General features: G+C 36.2%; 1 protein-coding gene across 1 annotated transcript; it reads left to right on the plus strand.

Annotated features, from left to right (window-relative positions):
* The first annotated feature begins 1,274 nt into the window (after window positions 1–1,274).
* LOC128223451 (uncharacterized) lies at window positions 1,275–19,449 on the plus strand. The gene is made up of 11 exons (XM_052932731.1): window positions 1,275–1,329; window positions 1,958–2,033; window positions 2,399–2,510; window positions 5,395–5,565; window positions 6,751–6,859; window positions 12,627–12,702; window positions 13,068–13,179; window positions 16,064–16,234; window positions 17,421–17,529; window positions 18,266–18,341; window positions 19,314–19,449. Exons 1-11 carry the CDS (start codon window positions 1,275–1,277, stop codon window positions 19,447–19,449), a joined length of 1,203 nt encoding a protein of 400 aa, XP_052788691.1.
* The last annotated feature ends 1,050 nt before the right edge of the window (window positions 19,450–20,499 follow it).

Below are 20,499 nucleotides of genomic sequence, written 5' to 3' on the forward strand. Positions count from 1 at the left end.
TACTGGTACCCGGGAAAGGGTTGTGTCCTCATAGCTGGATATTCCCGGTACTGTTACCCGGGAAAGAGTCGTGCCCTCATAGCTAGACATTCCCGGTACTGGTACCCTGGAAGAAGTCGTGCCCTCATAGCTAGACATTCCCGGTACTGGTACCCGGGAAGGTGTTCGTGTCCTCATAGCTGGATATTCCCGGTACTGGTACCCGGGAAGGTGTCGTGCCCTCGTAGCTAGTCATTCCCGGTAATGGTAATCGGGAGGGTGTCGTGCTCTCATAAAGAGTCTTGCCATCATTGCTGGATATTCCCAGTATTGGTATCCTGGAAGGTGTCGTGCCCTCATAGCTAGACATTCCCGGTACCGGTACCCGGGAAGGTGTCGTGCTCTCATAGCTAGACATTCCCGGTACTGGTACCCGGGAAGGTGTCGTGCCCTCATAGCTAGACATCCCGGTTCTGGTACCCGGGAAGGTGTCGTGCCTTCATAGCTAGACATTCCCGGTACCGGAACCCGGGAAGGTGTCGTGCCCTCATAGCTAGACATTCCCGCTACCGGTACCCGGGAAGGTGTTGTGCCCTTTTGCAGTGTTGTTTGTGCAATTGTTCTCATTTCAAGTTTTACCAAATCTTAAATAAGATAACGATACCGTGTATTATGTATGTCTGTTGCAAAACATGCCACGTTCTGCTCGGAGCATCATTGGGACAGACTGGACGAGTGCACTTTGTGGGTTCATTCCATTATATTAACGTATATTTGAGTCGAGGAATTAGCTATGAAAACTGCAATGTTAATTATACCCAAACAGTTAATACAACTTAATGATGTACAATGAATTGCCACACCTTTAAGGCCAAGTTTGTTTGAATTGAATCTATTTCAGTCTTTAGCGTCATGGAACCTTGTCAGTAGGCGGCGTCTGCCATATTGGCTGTTTATCGAATTCACTGAACAGGTCTTGTTCACAATATCATAATATAGTTATTAATCAGGTAAATGTTCAGAGGCCTAGCAAACTTCCAAACGTCCAATGAAGATTTGATAATATAAAAAGCAATGAACATGATTGGCTTTCAAATATAAACTAATTGTCAATAAAATTTAAAGTATATTAACGTTCCTCCTAAACTATTTAGTGTGAGCGGCTTTTACCTTAAGCTTGAAATAGGGCCTTCGTAGATTTGTTTATGCTTTTCAGCTGAACTTGTACTTTACATTTATTATTGGGATTTTAAAAATATTCCGAAATAATTATCGTGGTGTTGTGCTTTACAAACATGTGGAATCTAGCTAAATCGTATGTGCTGGTGTTGTATCTGCATGCATGTAAAGGTTAGTATATATTATGCTGAATTATTCCACAAAAACAATAACATGTATTTAAACCAATGAAGATTCTTTTTATATTTACTCTGATTGACGTTTCATAACATAAATAACATAACTATATGTTAAGTAAAGTTCTTTAAATGAACTTGCATTGTATGTGTTTTTTTCACACTGTGTATCGTTTACGTTTACAATGAAGTCCACGATTTTGAAAAGCACTCGTAACGAATTTCAACAAGACGCTTAAAGGTTAACTTACCCCGCAGTTTATGTACGAATCCTTGTTGGCGAGCGGTTTTGATGTCATTTTTTAAATCTTGATGTACTGGCGTGGGCTCGCTTCCCATTTCTACCAGTTGTTTATACTTTAATTGTATTTTTTTCGCAGTTTCGATATCAAATATAAAATGATTATAATATTACTGTGAGATTTTTTTGTCCAAAAACCATAAGGGAGTCCCTTAAACTTTAATTGTATTTTTTTTGCAGTTTAGATATCAAATCGTAAAATAATTTAATATTACTGTGGGTTTTTTATTTTCGTCCAAAACCATAAGGGAGTCCCTTAAACGCGGCGTACATGTTCTCGTACACGGTTCCGCAACGTGTTGAATGTTTGTGTCCATTGCAGGACAAAGCTGTCCCGAGATTGCACAGTGGGTGGACTCGATTACTGGATTTTCCAGTGAATACCCTACGACCGAATCGTAAATGTTTTTGTTTATGTATTACTGGAAACTAATTCATGTCAAATAACCTTTCGAGCAAACCAATAAAAGTATATTTTTAAAACAAATAACACAGCTTTTAATGTCTTGATGCTATTTATTATTTAACAATTTAACTGATAATGCATTTCAAAATGTTGAGGAATTTTGTATACCATATTAAGGTTGTATATCCGCCCTACATAGATATTTATATGAAACATAAACATGTATCTTGCACTAGTTTATAAGAATGATTATAGTCATTCAATATTGCATTGTGGTAACATTCTCCCTTTTTAAGACATTAGTTTTTGGCGTTATTTCAAAACTTAAATAGCTATAAACTAATACCATTTTTACAGATGGGGCGCTGTTCAGGTTATTGGTCCTCCTGATGTTTTCCCGAGTTACAGGAGTTCTGAATTTGCCTGGTGTCCGTCTAGTGACAACTATGATGATGACGAACATCTCCAGGTATACCTCATTAATAGTCTTTTAATAAAGTTCAAATTTGTTTTATTTTGGAAAATAAAGACTAACGTTATACAAATCCCATTTTTCTCGTTTGATAGATGTGGTATTATGCTGCTGGAACTCCGTGTTCATATGTGAAAACACTAATTTTTATGCGTGGATATATTATGAAGGATAACGGAGGAGAGATCAGTTTCCGTGCAGTCTCGGTCAGAAATGTATATTGTACTGCGTTAGCTTATTGACAAGCTTGTTACCATTTGAGCCATTTTGCCAGACGATATAAAACTTACACTGAATACCGTTTATACAATGAAAACTACAGGGACAAGCCCAGTAGTCGAAAATGAGTACCATGTTGTTTTTATTTACCACGTATATATATTATATGAGGCACGAAAAATAATTTTAGAAATAATTCAGGTGTTAAATTATGCTAATAGAGGTCACTAGGATCAGGTCGATGTTGTCAAGTAATATCTTTTCCTCGAAATGGATAAATACGGTACTATACTTCGATGTGATCCGATGTGACCCGTTGTAATCTAGGCAATAATATTAACGGTGCTTAAGTATTTTTTTTTCTCTCACATATTTTTGACAAAACTTAAAGTAAAAAACTTTACAGCCTAAGCCATTAAAAATGTTGATTAAAAAGTGCAGCTAGAGCTGCAACTTCATATCGGGTGGCCGCCAGGCCGATACCAAAACACATCGAAAAGTTCAAGTAAGCGACAAAAGGGTTAATATTGTTAGAAAAACCCCGATTACGCCGTCTGACGTGGTACTGTCAAAACATTATTTTTGAAACAGGTTTGTCGATGTGTTTGATAAAATTTATCACCTTATCAAACTCAAGTAATAAACTGGAGACGGTGCTTTTTAAGTCACATAGACTGTCCAATGTTTGATTTTAAATAGTGTAGTAGAAGAAAAGCTATCTTCGTTTTATTAAAGTCAAAATGTTGCCTTCCGACGTAGTATATATATGACATAATTCATCACGTGGTAAACATACACTGTTTCTAATCCAGTGCACTATTTTCTGCGTTTTCCACTCAACTGAACCCACGTAGTAACAAGTTACATCTTTGTGCGATGTAAACATGACGTCATGAAACAAAAAAGAGCGTTATTAAAACGACATTCATTATAAAATCATCTAAGTTTGAGGGGATTTAAACCAGTAACGTGTATAATAAAAGGGTTATTAGAACTGTATATTAATCCTGAAAGTCGTATTCGACTCTTGTGGATTTTTGCAGATTTTGGCAAGCGCCACGTGAACCTGTAATATTCATGTGAGTCGAATATAACCTCCCCGGTGAAAATGTGTTACCATTTATGTTGATACAATGTTAGTCTGTTTTAATGTTAGAAAGTGATTCATTGAATACCATTTGTTCCAACATATACTAGTATATAAAAAGCAAACTATTGGTTATTTTATTGTATACTATTATAGTTTGATAGAATTGTGATTTACTATTCCAGTTCATCCTTAAACAAAAATTGATTATAATATTGATTTAATATTTCACACTACATTGTATAATTGTAATTGTAATATATTTAATATGTATATGAAACACACAAAAAAACTGTATAGTTTACGTGTAATATGTTCTGTACTGTTCTGTTCTGATTATCCAATTGTATTACGCTCATTATTAAATATAAATGCAAAGTTATTGTCTGCAGTATAAGGGTTCCACTTGGCGAGAAAATTGTATATCATGAGACGTCCGTTAAGAAGACGGCAAAATGTATTAGTTTGCTCTTTATTTAATATGAAAAAGTAATGTCATTGCTACATTATAACTATGAAAATAGCAGCTGACTTCACACCGGCTAGGCCCCCAGAAATATTAAACATTAAATTTAGCGGGACATTGGTTAACTACCTTGGCAAGCACCTTCATTCAAAAGTAAAAACTTAAATTCATTGAAAACACAAATGCATTTTTTTCCCGCTCAAATTGGCTACATGAGGCTTATTTTCATGACATCCGTTTAAAACACTAGCAATAGTGTGCATCTGTAGATTTTTTCTTTCAGCGAATGGTAGAACGTCGAGTTTGTGTGTATATTAGTATTGTACCATCAGCTTGCACTTAATTCGAAGAAAACGTTAATGATACCTCTTCAGTATTTAAAAAAAAGTTATTTCGCTAGTCCACCAGCAGCCAATTGTATAAAAGTTGGTTAGATTTAACCGTTGGTTAAAGTTGTCCAGCGGTTAACTTTAATCAAGTTGGCCATTTTATACAAACCGTTTACCGTTTGTATAAAGGCAGAAAATGCGGCGGCTAAGTTAACCAACTTGGACAAATTTAACCTAGCCAAAACTTCTTAAAAATACCCACAATGCACTGATCAACATGGTCGGTTAAATTTTGTCCAAAAGTTAGCCGAATCACGCGCTGGTTAGGATAACTTAATTTTTATACAATCGGTTTTCGGATAACTTGGCCAAACCAGGGAGATAACCTCTGGTTAGGAGTTATCCACGTTTATACAATTGGCTGCAGGCTGCTAACATAACGCCACTAGGGCCGTCAGTTTCATACCATCAGGCCGCTTGGCCACCAATTTCATTCAGATAGCCCGCGTCGCCGCTTAATTCACGTCCACACGTTTGCCTTATGACACCTCTACCACTAAGCCAAACATAATTGTAATCCGGCTTTTGAACAAGTTATCTGAGAAAGGTTAAAAAATTATGTTGTGTGCCCAAATTCCTATAGTCCGAAATTCGTGAAACCAGTCACAATTTGTTTGAAACAGTTATTGCTTACATGAACCTCCTTGAAGCAGGTTATGCTGAAGTGTTGGTCACCGGTGTCGATGTTTATGAAACATATAATGTACCTCTTCGATGCAGGTAATGTTCGCAAAACCAGTGTTGCTCACCGGTGTGGACGTTTATGAAACATATCATGCAGGCTTCACAACAAGGATCCTTGCCTTTGATGGCCAAAATTGGGTCACCTTATGGTCAACGTCGACACCATATTATACAGCCGAAGTTCGCGTTCATAGTCCAACTCTTAACGTAAGTTTGGGTATTTTCAGTTAGGTAGTTAAACAACAACATGTAAAATTATACCGCATACATTAGAATTGTGTAACTACTTAAGAGCATTCCACCATGCAACAGTGGGTGGGGAAAGCCAAAAATGAAAATGTTTCTAACGTTCATGTGTTATTGAGTTTTAAGGGAAAAAAATACATGACATTTTTGTGTCACAGTCTACCCAATTCGGAAAAAAATGCAAATCTTTTTTTTATGAAAATCTAATAAAATCTTCTTTCATAAAATTTATCCAACTCCAAATTACACCTACGCATGTTGCAAGGGATGTATGTATGCTTATTAATATTGAACCTCAAACCTGAATTATAAATGAATTGTTTAAAACAATTTTGTCATTCGAACGACTTTTGCGATGTGGAGGCCCTTCACGGTGAAATCATCTCAAAATCGATCAAATGCATTTTTAGGTGAAGTCAAATTACATTAAAGTACATGCTTGGATGACACAGTTGTTCCAAAACATCAATTTTAAATTGGAATAACGCATTAGAACAATTTTAAGTTTCTAATCAATATTGCCAACCTGTAATGTACTAGAATCCGAGACTAAACCTCTAAGTCTACCTTTGTTGTACTATACTATACATTGAATATTTATGCGAAAAACTACAGAAACCAAATATTTAAATATCGAAGTCTCCAAAGCCGACTTGGACAAGTGTCTTGACCAGATATGCTTTGGACCATAAAGACGGATGGTTTGGAAGGAAACCTTATGTGCGCCCATATATAGTTGTCTCCTGTGACTGGTATCTTGACTAGAGAGAATTGTGATGGTTTGTAATAAAACATGCAAAATATTAGGCGAGATTTACGTATGATTTTGAACCTAAAACACCCGAAACATTGTTTTTCCGCATCATGTCCCAGATTACCGATAATCATGACCTGATACATTAATATTATTTTTTAAAGGTAGAGGTCAAAAATATTCTAACTTAAAAAAAACCCCTACAAAACTAAAACTTAAATTTGTGACTTAAGACATATGCTCAAATAAGTTCGTACCCATGTTGTAACCATGTGTAATGTGTCTTGATTAGATAGTTAAGGAATGCGTAGAAAAATAAATTAAGGCAGATGGGTTATATATAAGGACGTACAAAATGAACAAATAATGTGTGTTCAAGATGTTTGTTTAAGGTGACTGGTATCTTGACCAGGGAAATAAGAGTACACGGGGACTGCAGACCAAGTGGCTCTTGGATAGAAATTGACGCCATTCAGCTTCGTGGTTACGCTCCCTCTTGCGGTAATTGTTGTTGACATTTTTGTTGTTAATTGTGGCATGTATTTAGGACACTGATAAAAGATGCACTCTTACTCCCAAATAAGATGTACCACAATTAATACAATTGTTTTAATATACGAAAAAAAGGATGAATAACTATAGAAAAAACGTTTCTTATGAAGGATGCCGAGTTTAATTTGAAAGAAAGGTGTAGAAATCACGGTATCTCTACTCTATGAGACGATAGTAGATCACAGTAAATCTTTTAGCATTCACCAATCATTTAATATTTTTACATTTTTCAGCTATTAAATGCACGGTTGTAATATTGTTATCAGTAATTAATATTTACCATAAATGCATTATTTAGTAAGTAGTTACAGGTGTATCACTCAAAATCTATGATTGTAATACAAGTGTATGTATTGATTTTGAATAAGAGTCTCGCTTTTAAAGCTTTCTAATAATATTGTCGGATACCAATTATGTTTGAACAATTCCGTTACACTCCATTCGTCAGTGAATACCGACAATCGGAATAAGTCAGCATTGGGTATTCAAAGATGCCCATTTTTTAACAATCTTAATGTACTTCCTCAATACAAATATTTTGTTGGGAATGCCACTATTACATTCTGTTAAAAAAAACTTCATTATATTTAATTTTCAATTACATTATTAAACGTACATTATTAAATAGATATAAAATAAATGCATTTGTTCATTATTTCGAAAAAGATAAATCGAAAATTTTCAAAGTTCAACATCAAAAATCGAGTTTTCAGGTCGACATATGATCAGAGTTATGCAGTTATATGATCATATGTCGACCTGAAAACTCGATTTTCGATGTTGAACTTTGAAAATTTTCGATGTAACCGATGTAACCAGTTGTAACCAATGTAACCGCGTAACCCGCTATTTCAGATAGAAAAAAAGAACACTTTTTCAAACATTTCAGAAACTTTGCTGTAACTCATTGTAACTAATGTAACTGCATAACTCTGATCATATGTCGACCTGAAAACTCGATTTTTGATGAAAATTTTCGATGTAACCGATGTAACCGATGTAACCGGTTGTAACCAATGTAACCGCGTAACCCGCTATTTCAGATAGAAAAAAACACTTTTTCAAACTTTTTAGAAACTTTGCTGTAACTCATTGTAACTAATGTAACTGCATAACTCTGATCATATGTCGACCTGAAAACTCGATTTTTGATGAAAATTTTCGATGTAACCGATGTAACCAGTTGTAACCAATGTAACCGCGTAACCCGCTATTTCAGATAGAAAAAAAAACAAAACACTTTTTCAAACTTTTCAAAAACTTTGCTGTAACTCATTGTAACTAATGTAACTGCATAACTCTGATCATATGTCGACCTGAAAACTCGATTTTTGATGTTGAACTTTGAAAATTTTCGGTCTAACCGATGTAACCGGTTGTAACCAATGTAACCGCGTAACCCGCTATTTCAGAAAGAAAAAAACACTTTTTCAAACTTTTCAGAAACTTTGCTGTAACTCATTGTAACTAATGTAACTGCATAACTCTGATCATATGTCGACCTGAAAACTCGATATTTTGTGGTTGAACTTTGACTTTGTTTTCATTGTATGTAATATGTTCTATTTATTTGGCTGTAACCCATGTAACTATAGCGTGAGAAGGGTTACAAAATTCGAAGCTCTCATTTTATGGGCCGATTTTGGGCGCTAATTGAAGAGCTACAGCAAAATAAACGTACAATTTACTCGCTATATGTGCCAGTGGATTTTTCAAAACGAAATAAAGAACAATAAAACATAGAAAACAACTTATTACATGTGACATGCCGTTGTATCTTTGTCACTTTTGAGATGATCTTATAATAAAAACAAACAAATACATAATTCACTACTGTGAAACGTCTTAATATATGATGTTGGGTTTTACAGAAGTAACAAAATTATGACATTTTAATATATGTTATAGAATGATCAATTATGAATGTACAATGAATAAAAACAAAACATAAATTTCCAATTAGCTGATGTCGATGTACATGCAGTTGAATGTATTGACATAAATATTGAAAACTGACATACATAATTGAAAAGTGGATTTGCACATACTGACAATAATATAGTAGTGTACATTACAAGAATACAATGTATGAGACATGAAGACAAATGTAACAACCAGTAAATAATACACCCTTACAAGTGTATATAGGCGAAATCACTTGATAGTTAGCTCTTTAGAACTGCTTCTGTAACGCATATGTTACTGTAACGTATCTGTCTGACATTTATCGTTTTTGGTAAATTTAAGTGCGATTTAACACTGCTTTTACTTTGTATTCCTTTAAATAATACCATGATTATTTGGGTGCAGTGAACATTTTGTGGGGATTATGCCTGTTTTAAATTTAATCGAAATGCACGTTAAGTGTCGGGTATTCTGTTTAAAGTGTTGGCTGTACCTTTGTAAAACTTGAACCCAAATGTTGCAAGGACTAAATGTTGTATTCCAGAGTTGCATGTATATTTATTGAAAGGTGATACAAAAAAGCCCATCAGGTACTCCAATAGTATGATTGATATAGCTGTTTTCAAGCCTTTTAACTAGTGTAACGTAATTTTCATCAATTTCGCCAACACAAATATAGCACGTATAGTCCAGATATTTAAATATAATGATGCATTATACTAAAACAGTTAATGAAAAGTAAGGGGTATTTAAACTAAATTAATTTCCTTGACTGACGGTACTTGCAACCGGGAAGAATTCGTGCCCTCATAGTTTGTTGTTTGCGGTAACGGCACAAGGAATAGAGTCGTGCCCTCATAGTTGGATATTCCCGGTACTGGTACCCGGGAAGAAGTCGTGCATTCATAGCTGGAAATTCCCGGTACTGGTACCCGAGAAGGTGTCGTGCCATCAAAGTTTGACATTCCCGGTAATGGTACCCGAAAAAGAGTCGTGCCCTCGTAGCTGGATATTCCCGGTACTGGTACCCGGGAAAGAGTCGTGCCCTCGTAGCTTGACATTCCCGGCACTGCTACCCGGGAATGTGTCGTGCCCTGAAAGCTGGACATTCCCGGTAATGGTACCCGGAAAGAAGTCGTGCCCTAATAGCTGGACATTCCCGGTACTGGTACCCGGGAAGGTGTCGTGTTCTCATGCCTAGACATTCCCGGTACTGGTACTCGGGAAGATGTCGTGCCCTCATTGCTGGACATTCCCGGTACTGGTACCCGCAAAGGTGTCGTGCCCGCATAGCTAGACATTCCCGGTACTGGTACCCGGGAAGCTGTCGTGCCCACATAGCTAGACATTCCCGGTACTGGTGCCCGGGAAGGTGTCGTGCCCTCATAGCTAGACATTCCCGGTACTGGTGCTCGGGAAGTTGTCGTGCCCGCATAGCTAGACATTCCCGGTACTGGTACCCGGGAAGGTGTCGTGTACTCATACCTAGACATTTCCGGTACTGGTACTCGGGAAGGTGTCGTGCCCTCATTGCTGGACATTACCGGTACTGCTACCCGGGAAGCTGTCGTACCCGCATAGCAAGAAATTCCAGGTACTGGTTCCCGGGAAGGTTAAGTGCCCTCATAGCTAGACATTCCCGGTACTGGGACTCGGAAAGTGGCCGTGCCCTCATAGCTAGGCATTCCCTGTAATGGTACCCGGGAAGGTGCCGTGACCTCATAAAGAGTCGTGCCCTCATAGCTGGACATTCCCGGTACTGGTACCCTGGAAGGTTTCATGCCCTCATAGCTAGACATTCATGATACTGGTACCCGGAAAGGTGTCGTGCCGTCATTGCTGGATATCCCTGGTACTGGTACCCGGGAAAGGGTTGTGTCCTCATAGCTGGATATTCCCGGTACTGTTACCCGGGAAAGAGTCGTGCCCTCATAGCTAGACATTCCCGGTACTGGTACCCTGGAAGAAGTCGTGCCCTCATAGCTAGACATTCCCGGTACTGGTACCCGGGAAGGTGTTCGTGTCCTCATAGCTGGATATTCCCGGTACTGGTACCCGGGAAGGTGTCGTGCCCTCGTAGCTAGTCATTCCCGGTAATGGTAATCGGGAGGGTGTCGTGCTCTCATAAAGAGTATTGCCATCATTGCTGGATATTCCCAGTATTGGTATCCTGGAAGGTGTCGTGCCCTCATAGCTAGACATTCCCGGTACCGGTACCCGGGAAGGTGTCGTGCTCTCATAGCTAGACATTCCCGGTACTGGTACCCGGGAAGGTGTCGTGCCCTCATAGCTAGACATCCCGGTTCTGGTACCCGGGAAGGTGTCGTGCCTTCATAGCTAGACATTCCCGGTACCGGAACCCGGGAAGGTGTCGTGCCCTCATAGCTAGACATTCCCGTTACCGGTACCCGGGAAGGTGTTGTGCCCTTTTGCAGTGTTGTTTGTGCAATTGTTCTCATTTCAAGTTTTACCAAATCTTAAATAAGATAACGATACCGTGTATTATGTATGTCTGTTGCAAAACATGCCACGTTCTGCTCGGAGCATCATTGGGACAGATTGGACGAGTGCACTTTGTGGGTTCATTCCATTATATTAACGTATATTTGAGTCGAGGAATTAGCTATGAAAACTGCAATGTTAATTATACCCAAACAGTTAATACAACTTAATGATGTACAATGAATTGCCACACCTTTAAGGCCAAGTTTGTTTGAATTGAATCTATTTCAGTCTTTAGCGTCATGGAACCTTGTCAGTAGGCGGCGTCTGCCATATTGGCTGTTTATCGAATTCACTGAACAGGTCTTGTTCACAATATCATAATATAGTTATTAATCAGGTAAATGTTCAGAGGCCTAGCAAACTTCCAACACGTCCAATGAAGATTTGATAATATAAAAAGCAATGAACATGATTGGCTTTCAAATATAAACTAATTGTCAATAAAATTTAAAGTATATTAACGTTCCTCCTAAACTATTTAGTGTGAGCGGCTTTTACCTTAAGCTTGAAATAGGGCCTTCGTAGATTTGTTTATGCTTTTCAGCTGAACTTGTACTTTACATTTATTATTGGGATTTTAAAAATATTCCGAAATAATTATCGTGGTGTTGTGCTTTACAAAAATGTGGAATCTAGCTAAATCGTATGTGCTGGTGTTGTATCTGCATGCATGTAAAGGTTAGTATATATTATGCTGAATTATTCCACAAAAACAATAACATGTATTTAAACCAATGAAGATTCTTTTTATATTTACTCTGATTGACGTTTCATAACATAAATAACATAACTATATGTTAAGTAAAGTTCTTTAAATGAACTTGCATTGTATGTGTTTTTTTCACACTGTGTATCGTTTACGTTTACAATGAAGTCCACGATTTTGAAAAGCACTCGTAACGAATTTCAACAAGACGCTTAAAGGTTAACTTACCCCGCAGTTTATGTACGAATCCTTGTTGGCGAGCGGTTTTGATGTCATTTTTTAAATCTTGATGTACTGGCGTGGGCTCGCTTCCCATTTCTACCAGTTGTTTATACTTTAATTGTATTTTTTTCGCAGTTTCGATATCAAATATAAAATGATTATAATATTACTGTGAGATTTTTTTGTCCAAAAACCATAAGGGAGTCCCTTAAACTTTAATTGTATTTTTTTTGCAGTTTAGATATCAAATCGTAAAATAATTTAATATTACTGTGGGTTTTTTATTTTCGTCCAAAACCATAAGGGAGTCCCTTAAACGCGGCGTACATGTTCTCGTACACGGTTCCGCAACGTGTTGAATGTTTGTGTCCATTGCAGGACAAAGCTGTCCCGAGATTGCACAGTGGGTGGACTCGATTACTGGATTTTCCAGTGAATACCCTACGACCGAATCGTAAATGTTTTTGTTTATGTATTACTGGAAACTAATTCATGTCAAATAACCTTTCGAGCAAACCAATAAAAGTATATTTTTAAAACAAATAACACAGCTTTTAATGTCTTGATGCTATTTATTATTTAACAATTTAACTGATAATGCATTTCAAAATGTTGAGGAATTTTGTATACCATATTAAGGTTGTATATCCGCCCTACATAGATATTTATATGAAACATAAACATGTATCTTGCACTAGTTTATAAGAATGATTATAGTCATTCAATATTGCATTGTGGTAACATTCTCCCTTTTTAAGACATTAGTTTTTGGCGTTATTTCAAAACTTAAATAGCTATAAACTAATACCATTTTTACAGATGGGGCGCTGTTCAGGTTATTGGTCCTCCTGATGTTTTCCCGAGTTACAGGAGTTCTGAATTTGCCTGGTGTCCGTCTAGTGACAACTATGATGATGACGAACATCTCCAGGTATACCTCATTAATAGTCTTTTAATAAAGTTCAAATTTGTTTTATTTTGGAAAATAAAGACTAACGTTATACAAATCCCATTTTTCTCGTTTGATAGATGTGGTATTATGCTGCTGGAACTCCGTGTTCATATGTGAAAACACTAATTTTTATGCGTGGATATATTATGAAGGATAACGGAGGAGAGATCAGTTTCCGTGCAGTCTCGGTCAGAAATGTATATTGTACTGCGTTAGCTTATTGACAAGCTTGTTACCATTTGAGCCATTTTGCCAGACGATATAAAACTTACACTGAATACCGTTTATACAATGAAAACTACAGGGACAAGCCCAGTAGTCGAAAATGAGTACCATGTTGTTTTTATTTACCACGTATATATATTATATGAGGCACGAAAAATAATTTTAGAAATAATTCAGGTGTTAAATTATGCTAATAGAGGTCACTAGGATCAGGTCGATGTTGTCAAGTAATATCTTTTCCTCGAAATGGATAAATACGGTACTATACTTCGATGTGATCCGATGTGACCCGTTGTAATCTAGGCAATAATATTAACGGTGCTTAAGTATTTTTTTTTCTCTCACATATTTTTGACAAAACTTAAAGTAAAAAACTTTACAGCCTAAGCCATTAAAAATGTTGATTAAAAAGTGCAGCTAGAGCTGCAACTTCATATCGGGTGGCCGCCAGGCCGATACCAAAACACATCGAAAAGTTCAAGTAAGCGACAAAAGGGTTAATATTGTTAGAAAAACCCCGATTACGCCGTCTGACGTGGTACTGTCAAAACATTATTTTTGAAACAGGTTTGTCGATGTGTTTGATAAAATTTATCACCTTATCAAACTCAAGTAATAAACTGGAGACGGTGCTTTTTAAGTCACATAGACTGTCCAATGTTTGATTTTAAATAGTGTAGTAGAAGAAAAGCTATCTTCGTTTTATTAAAGTCAAAATGTTGCCTTCCGACGTAGTATATATATGACATAATTCATCACGTGGTAAACATACACTGTTTCTAATCCAGTGCACTATTTTCTGCGTTTTCCACTCAACTGAACCCACGTAGTAACAAGTTACATCTTTGTGCGATGTAAACATGACGTCATGAAACAAAAAAGAGCGTTATTAAAACGACATTCATTATAAAATCATCTAAGTTTGAGGGGATTTAAACCAGTAACGTGTATAATAAAAGGGTTATTAGAACTGTATATTAATCCTGAAAGTCGTATTCGACTCTTGTGGATTTTTGCAGATTTTGGCAAGCGCCACGTGAACCTGTAATATTCATGTGAGTCGAATATAACCTCCCCGGTGAAAATGTGTTACCATTTATGTTGATACAATGTTAGTCTGTTTTAATGTTAGAAAGTGATTCATTGAATACCATTTGTTCCAACATATACTAGTATATAAAAAGCAAACTATTGGTTATTTTATTGTATACTATTATAGTTTGATAGAATTGTGATTTACTATTCCAGTTCATCCTTAAACAAAAATTGATTATAATATTGATTTAATATTTCACACTACATTGTATAATTGTAATTGTAATATATTTAATATGTATATGAAACACACAAAAAAACTGTATAGTTTACGTGTAATATGTTCTGTACTGTTCTGTTCTGATTATCCAATTGTATTACGCTCATTATTAAATATAAATGCAAAGTTATTGTCTGCAGTATAAGGGTTCCACTTGGCGAGAAAATTGTATATCATGAGACGTCCGTTAAGAAGACGGCAAAATGTATTAGTTTGCTCTTTATTTAATATGAAAAAGTAATGTCATTGCTACATTATAACTATGAAAATAGCAGCTGACTTCACACCGGCTAGGCCCCCAGAAATATTAAACATTAAATTTAGCGGGACATTGGTTAACTACCTTGGCAAGCACCTTCATTCAAAAGTAAAAACTTAAATTCATTGAAAACACAAATGCATTTTTTTCCCGCTCAAATTGGCTACATGAGGCTTATTTTCATGACATCCGTTTAAAACACTAGCAATAGTGTGCATCTGTAGATTTTTTCTTTCAGCGAATGGTAGAACGTCGAGTTTGTGTGTATATTAGTATTGTACCATCAGCTTGCACTTAATTCGAAGAAAACGTTAATGATACCTCTTCAGTATTTAAAAAAAAGTTATTTCGCTAGTCCACCAGCAGCCAATTGTATAAAAGTTGGTTAGATTTAACCGTTGGTTAAAGTTGTCCAGCGGTTAACTTTAATCAAGTTGGCCATTTTATACAAACCGTTTACCGTTTGTATAAAGGCAGAAAATGCGGCGGCTAAGTTAACCAACTTGGACAAATTTAACCTAGCCAAAACTTCTTAAAAATACCCACAATGCACTGATCAACATGGTCGGTTAAATTTTGTCCAAAAGTTAGCCGAATCACGCGCTGGTTAGGATAACTTAATTTTTATACAATCGGTTTTCGGATAACTTGGCCAAACCAGGGAGATAACCTCTGGTTAGGAGTTATCCACGTTTATACAATTGGCTGCAGGCTGCTAACATAACGCCACTAGGGCCGTCAGTTTCATACCATCAGGCCGCTTGGCCACCAATTTCATTCAGATAGCCCGCGTCGCCGCTTAATTCACGTCCACACGTTTGCCTTATGACACCTCTACCACTAAGCCAAACATAATTGTAATCCGGCTTTTGAACAAGTTATCTGAGAAAGGTTAAAAAATTATGTTGTGTGCCCAAATTCCTATAGTCCGAAATTCGTGAAACCAGTCACAATTTGTTTGAAACAGTTATTGCTTACATGAACCTCCTTGAAGCAGGTTATGCTGAAGTGTTGGTCACCGGTGTCGATGTTTATGAAACATATAATGTACCTCTTCGATGCAGGTAATGTTCGCGAAACCAGTGTTGCTCACCGGTGTGGACGTTTATGAAACATATCATGCAGGCTTCACAACAAGGATCCTTGCCTTTGATGGCCAAAATTGGGTCACCTTATGGTCAACGTCGACACCATATTATACAGCCGAAGTTCGCGTTCATAGTCCAACTCTTAACGTAAGTTTGGGTATTTTCAGTTAGGTAGTTAAACAACAACATGTAAAATTATACCGCATACATTAGAATTGTGTAACTACTTAAGAGCATTCCACCATGCAACAGTGGGTGGGGAAAGCCAAAAATGAAAATGTTTCTAACGTTCATGTGTTATTGAGTTTTAAGGGAAAAAAATACATGACATTTTTGTGTCACAGTCTACCCAATTCGGAAAAAAATGCAAATCTTTTTTTTATGAAAATCTAATAAAATCTTCTTTCATAAAATTTATCCAACTCCAAATTACACCTACGCATGTTGCAAGGGATGTATGTATGCTTATTAATATTGAACCTCAAACCTGAATTATAAATGAATTGTTTAAAACAATTTTGTCATTCGAACGACTTTTGCGATGTGGAGGCCCTTCACGGTGAAATCATCTCAAAATCGATCAAATGCATTTTTAGGTGAAGTCAAATTACATTAAAGTACATGCTTGGATGACACAGTTGTTCCAAAACATCAATTTTAAATTGGAATAACGCATTAGAACAATTTTAAGTTTCTAATCAATATTGCCAACCTGTAATGTACTAGAATCCGAGACTAAACCTCTAAGTCTACCTTTGTTGTACTATACTATACATTGAATATTTATGCGAAAAACTACAGAAACCAAATATTTAAATATCGAAGTCTCCAAAGCCGACTTGGACAAGTGTCTTGACCAGATATGCTTTGGACCATAAAGACGGATGGTTTGGAAGGAAACCTTATGTGCGCCCATATATAGTTGTCTCCTGTGACTGGTATCTTGACTAGAGAGAATTGTGATGGTTTGTAATAAAACATGCAAAATATTAGGCGAGATTTACGTATGATTTTGAACCTAAAACACCCGAAACATTGTTTTTCCGCATCATGTCCCAGATTACCGATAATCATGACCTGATACATTAATATTATTTTTTAAAGGTAGAGGTCAAAAATATTCTAACTTAAAAAAAAAACCCTACAAAACTAAAACTTAAATTTGTGACTTAAGACATATGCTCAAATAAGTTCGTACCCATGTTGTAACCATGTGTAATGTGTCTTGATTAGATAGTTAAGGAATGCGTAGAAAAATAAATTAAGGCAGATGGGTTATATATAAGGACGTACAAAATGAACAAATAATGTGTGTTCAAGATGTTTGTTTAAGGTGACTGGTATCTTGACCAGGGAAATAAGAGTACACGGGGACTGCAGACCAAGTGGCTCTTGGATAGAAATTGACGCCATTCAGCTTCGTGGTTACGCTCCCTCTTGCGGTAATTGTTGTTGACATTTTTGTTGTTAATTGTGGCATGTATTTAGGACACTGATAAAAGATGCACTCTTACTCCCAAATAAGATGTACCACAATTAATACAATTGTTTTAATATACGAAAAAAAGGATGAATAACTATAGAAAAAACGTTTCTTATGAAGGATGCCGAGTTTAATTTGAAAGAAAGGTGTAGAAATCACGGTATCTCTACTCTATGAGACGATAGTAGATCACAGTAAATCTTTTAGCATTCACCAATCATTTAATATTTTTACATTTTTCAGCTATTAAATGCACGGTTGTAATATTGTTATCAGTAATTAATATTTACCATAAATGCATTATTTAGTAAGTAGTTACAGGTGTATCACTCAAAATCTATGATTGTAATACAAGTGTATGTATTGATTTTGAATAAGAGTCTCGCTTTTAAAGCTTTCTAATAATATTGTCGGATACCAATTATGTTTGAACAATTCCGTTACACTCCATTCGTCAGTGAATACCGACAATCGGAATAAGTCAGCATTGGGTATTCAAAGATGCCCATTTTTTAACAATCTTAATGTACTTCCTCAATACAAATATTTTGTTGGGAATGCCACTATTACATTCTGTTAAAAAAAACTTCATTATATTTAATTTTCAATTACATTATTAAACGTACATTATTAAACGTATAATAACACATGCAAGCGGCATTCCGCAACGTGTTGAATGTTTGTGTCCATTGCAGGACAAAACTGTACCGAGCTTGCACAGTGGGTGGACTCGATATCTGGATTTTCCAGTGAATACGAATATGCCCGAGGGTACTTCTATTTATGTTCGCCTGGAAACTAATTTGTTTTGACAATTAACCTTTCGAAGGTTCATTGACTGAAAGTAAGCGAGAATATTAAACACGACATCATTGATAGGGTTATAATAAAGCAAACAGCGCCCTTGCTAGTCATGGCTTGATGCTGCATTTTTTTATCAGAACAGAAAAGAACAGAACATTTATTGTTAACTTGAACATATACAGTTCATCGTTGTTACAATAACATGACACATGGCATGGCAATAGTTGATTAATGCGAGAGTGCATTATACATATATAAATTATCAATGATTTCAACATGTTAAAATCAATAAAGTTAATAAGCATTATTATTCAAAGCATTATATCGTAGCTTAAAAGCATGTTTGCAATACAAAGCTAGTTTTCTTAGACATGCAGTATTTTCCGAGTTTAATAATTGAATGAATTTGAACATGCTTGGTCTTGCATAGTAAAATTTAGTTATGTATTTTTTCCTAATGTCATTATATTTTGGGACAAATCAAAACAAAGTGATATTCATCTTCGATATCATTATGAACACATATAACACATTTACGTTGATTTCTTTCAATATTAACTATCTCTTTCAACATTTAACATATGAGAGGACAATCTTAATCTAGCAATAATATTCCTAAGTCTATAGCTATACAATTTATCTATATACAGTCATTAGTATCATCTATATTTATCATCAGTACACCTGCTTATGCATGTGAGTCTAGTTTGTAGTCACCAAGCCGGACAAATGGGTTTCCTCCGGCTACTCCGGTTTCCCCACTAACACAAAACCACACTCTGGTGTAACATCGTACCAACGAGTGTGATAAATAAAATTTCGTAATCACATACAACTGTTCAATATGACCTCGCGGTATCATTCTCCCCTTTTGTCGTCAATAATGTTTTGAGATTTTTGCAACTTTAATACCCATAGACTTGTATCATGTATTTCTAGATGGGCAGCTGTTCAGGTTATTGGTCCCCCTGATGTTTACCCTAGTAACGACGGTTCTGAACTTGCCTGGTGTCCGTCTGATGACAGTTATGATGGTGACGAACATCTCCAGGTTGTGTTCATTAATAATTGTTAGTTTGGTACAAAGTTGTTTATTTTACAACGATTTTGGAGACGATAGTTTAACGTAAACAAACCTCGCAATTGATTCAATTGCACGGTTTTATGGAATAATGTGGTATAATGTTGAGGGGAACCTCTAGTCACCGTGGGAAAACTAATTTTTCTCTCCAAACTTACACGCGATCAGGTCACAGTGTTTGTTTTAGTTTCTATAATGTATCTTGGTATAGAAACTGTTAAAGAGGTGTTGTAATTTTTTTTATCTTTTTCGAAACATCTCGATCATATCTCTTGGTCGACGTTAACGGTATGTACTTAAGAATGTTTTCCTATTATATGCAATCAAACAAAAACATAATACAGCTGAAAATGATTTCTTATAAAAAACAAGGATGTCTGATCATCAAATTTTAGCATGAATATATCGGTTATTTCTTTAAACGATTTGTAGAAAGTTATGTTTTTGTGTGAGTCTATTAACAATTCACGAGTCTTGTCAAATGTCAACACAGATTGACAAATTGCCATCAATTTGAGTTGATTAAGGTCTCTGGAATGTCAAACCGCTTATTTTACGTCGATATTTACACAAATATATGTTTAAGGCGAATATCACCATTTCAGATTTGACTACTCATTGATTCATGTGTTTTTTGTTTTTTTTTCCATTTTGATAAACACATAACAATGAGCAAAGCATGGTTATTCCATATCAGATCATTGGCTGCTTACCATTTTAGTAGGTTTCGAAGGTGCATGGTGTTCGATTTAAAACATTCGAATATGTTTAATCTACTAGTTCTACACTTTATTGTTAACCTTCTTAACGCAGCGTTTGTATTCATACACGGCATCAACACTTTACCGATTGCAACGCTTTTCTGACGGCTAATTAGCATGTCACTTTCGTCAAATATACATCAAAAGCATTAGTTCGAACTTTACTCAAAGAGCACGTTAATGATACTGCTGCAGTATTTAAAGAAAGCGGCCGCAAGGTCGTTAGTCCACCGTCCGCTAGGACGTCAGAATGCTTACATTACGCAACCAGGCCAATACGCCA

Source organism: Mya arenaria, chromosome 17, assembly GCF_026914265.1.
Source record: "Mya arenaria isolate MELC-2E11 chromosome 17, ASM2691426v1".
Taxonomy (NCBI): domain Eukaryota; kingdom Metazoa; phylum Mollusca; class Bivalvia; order Myida; family Myidae; genus Mya; species Mya arenaria.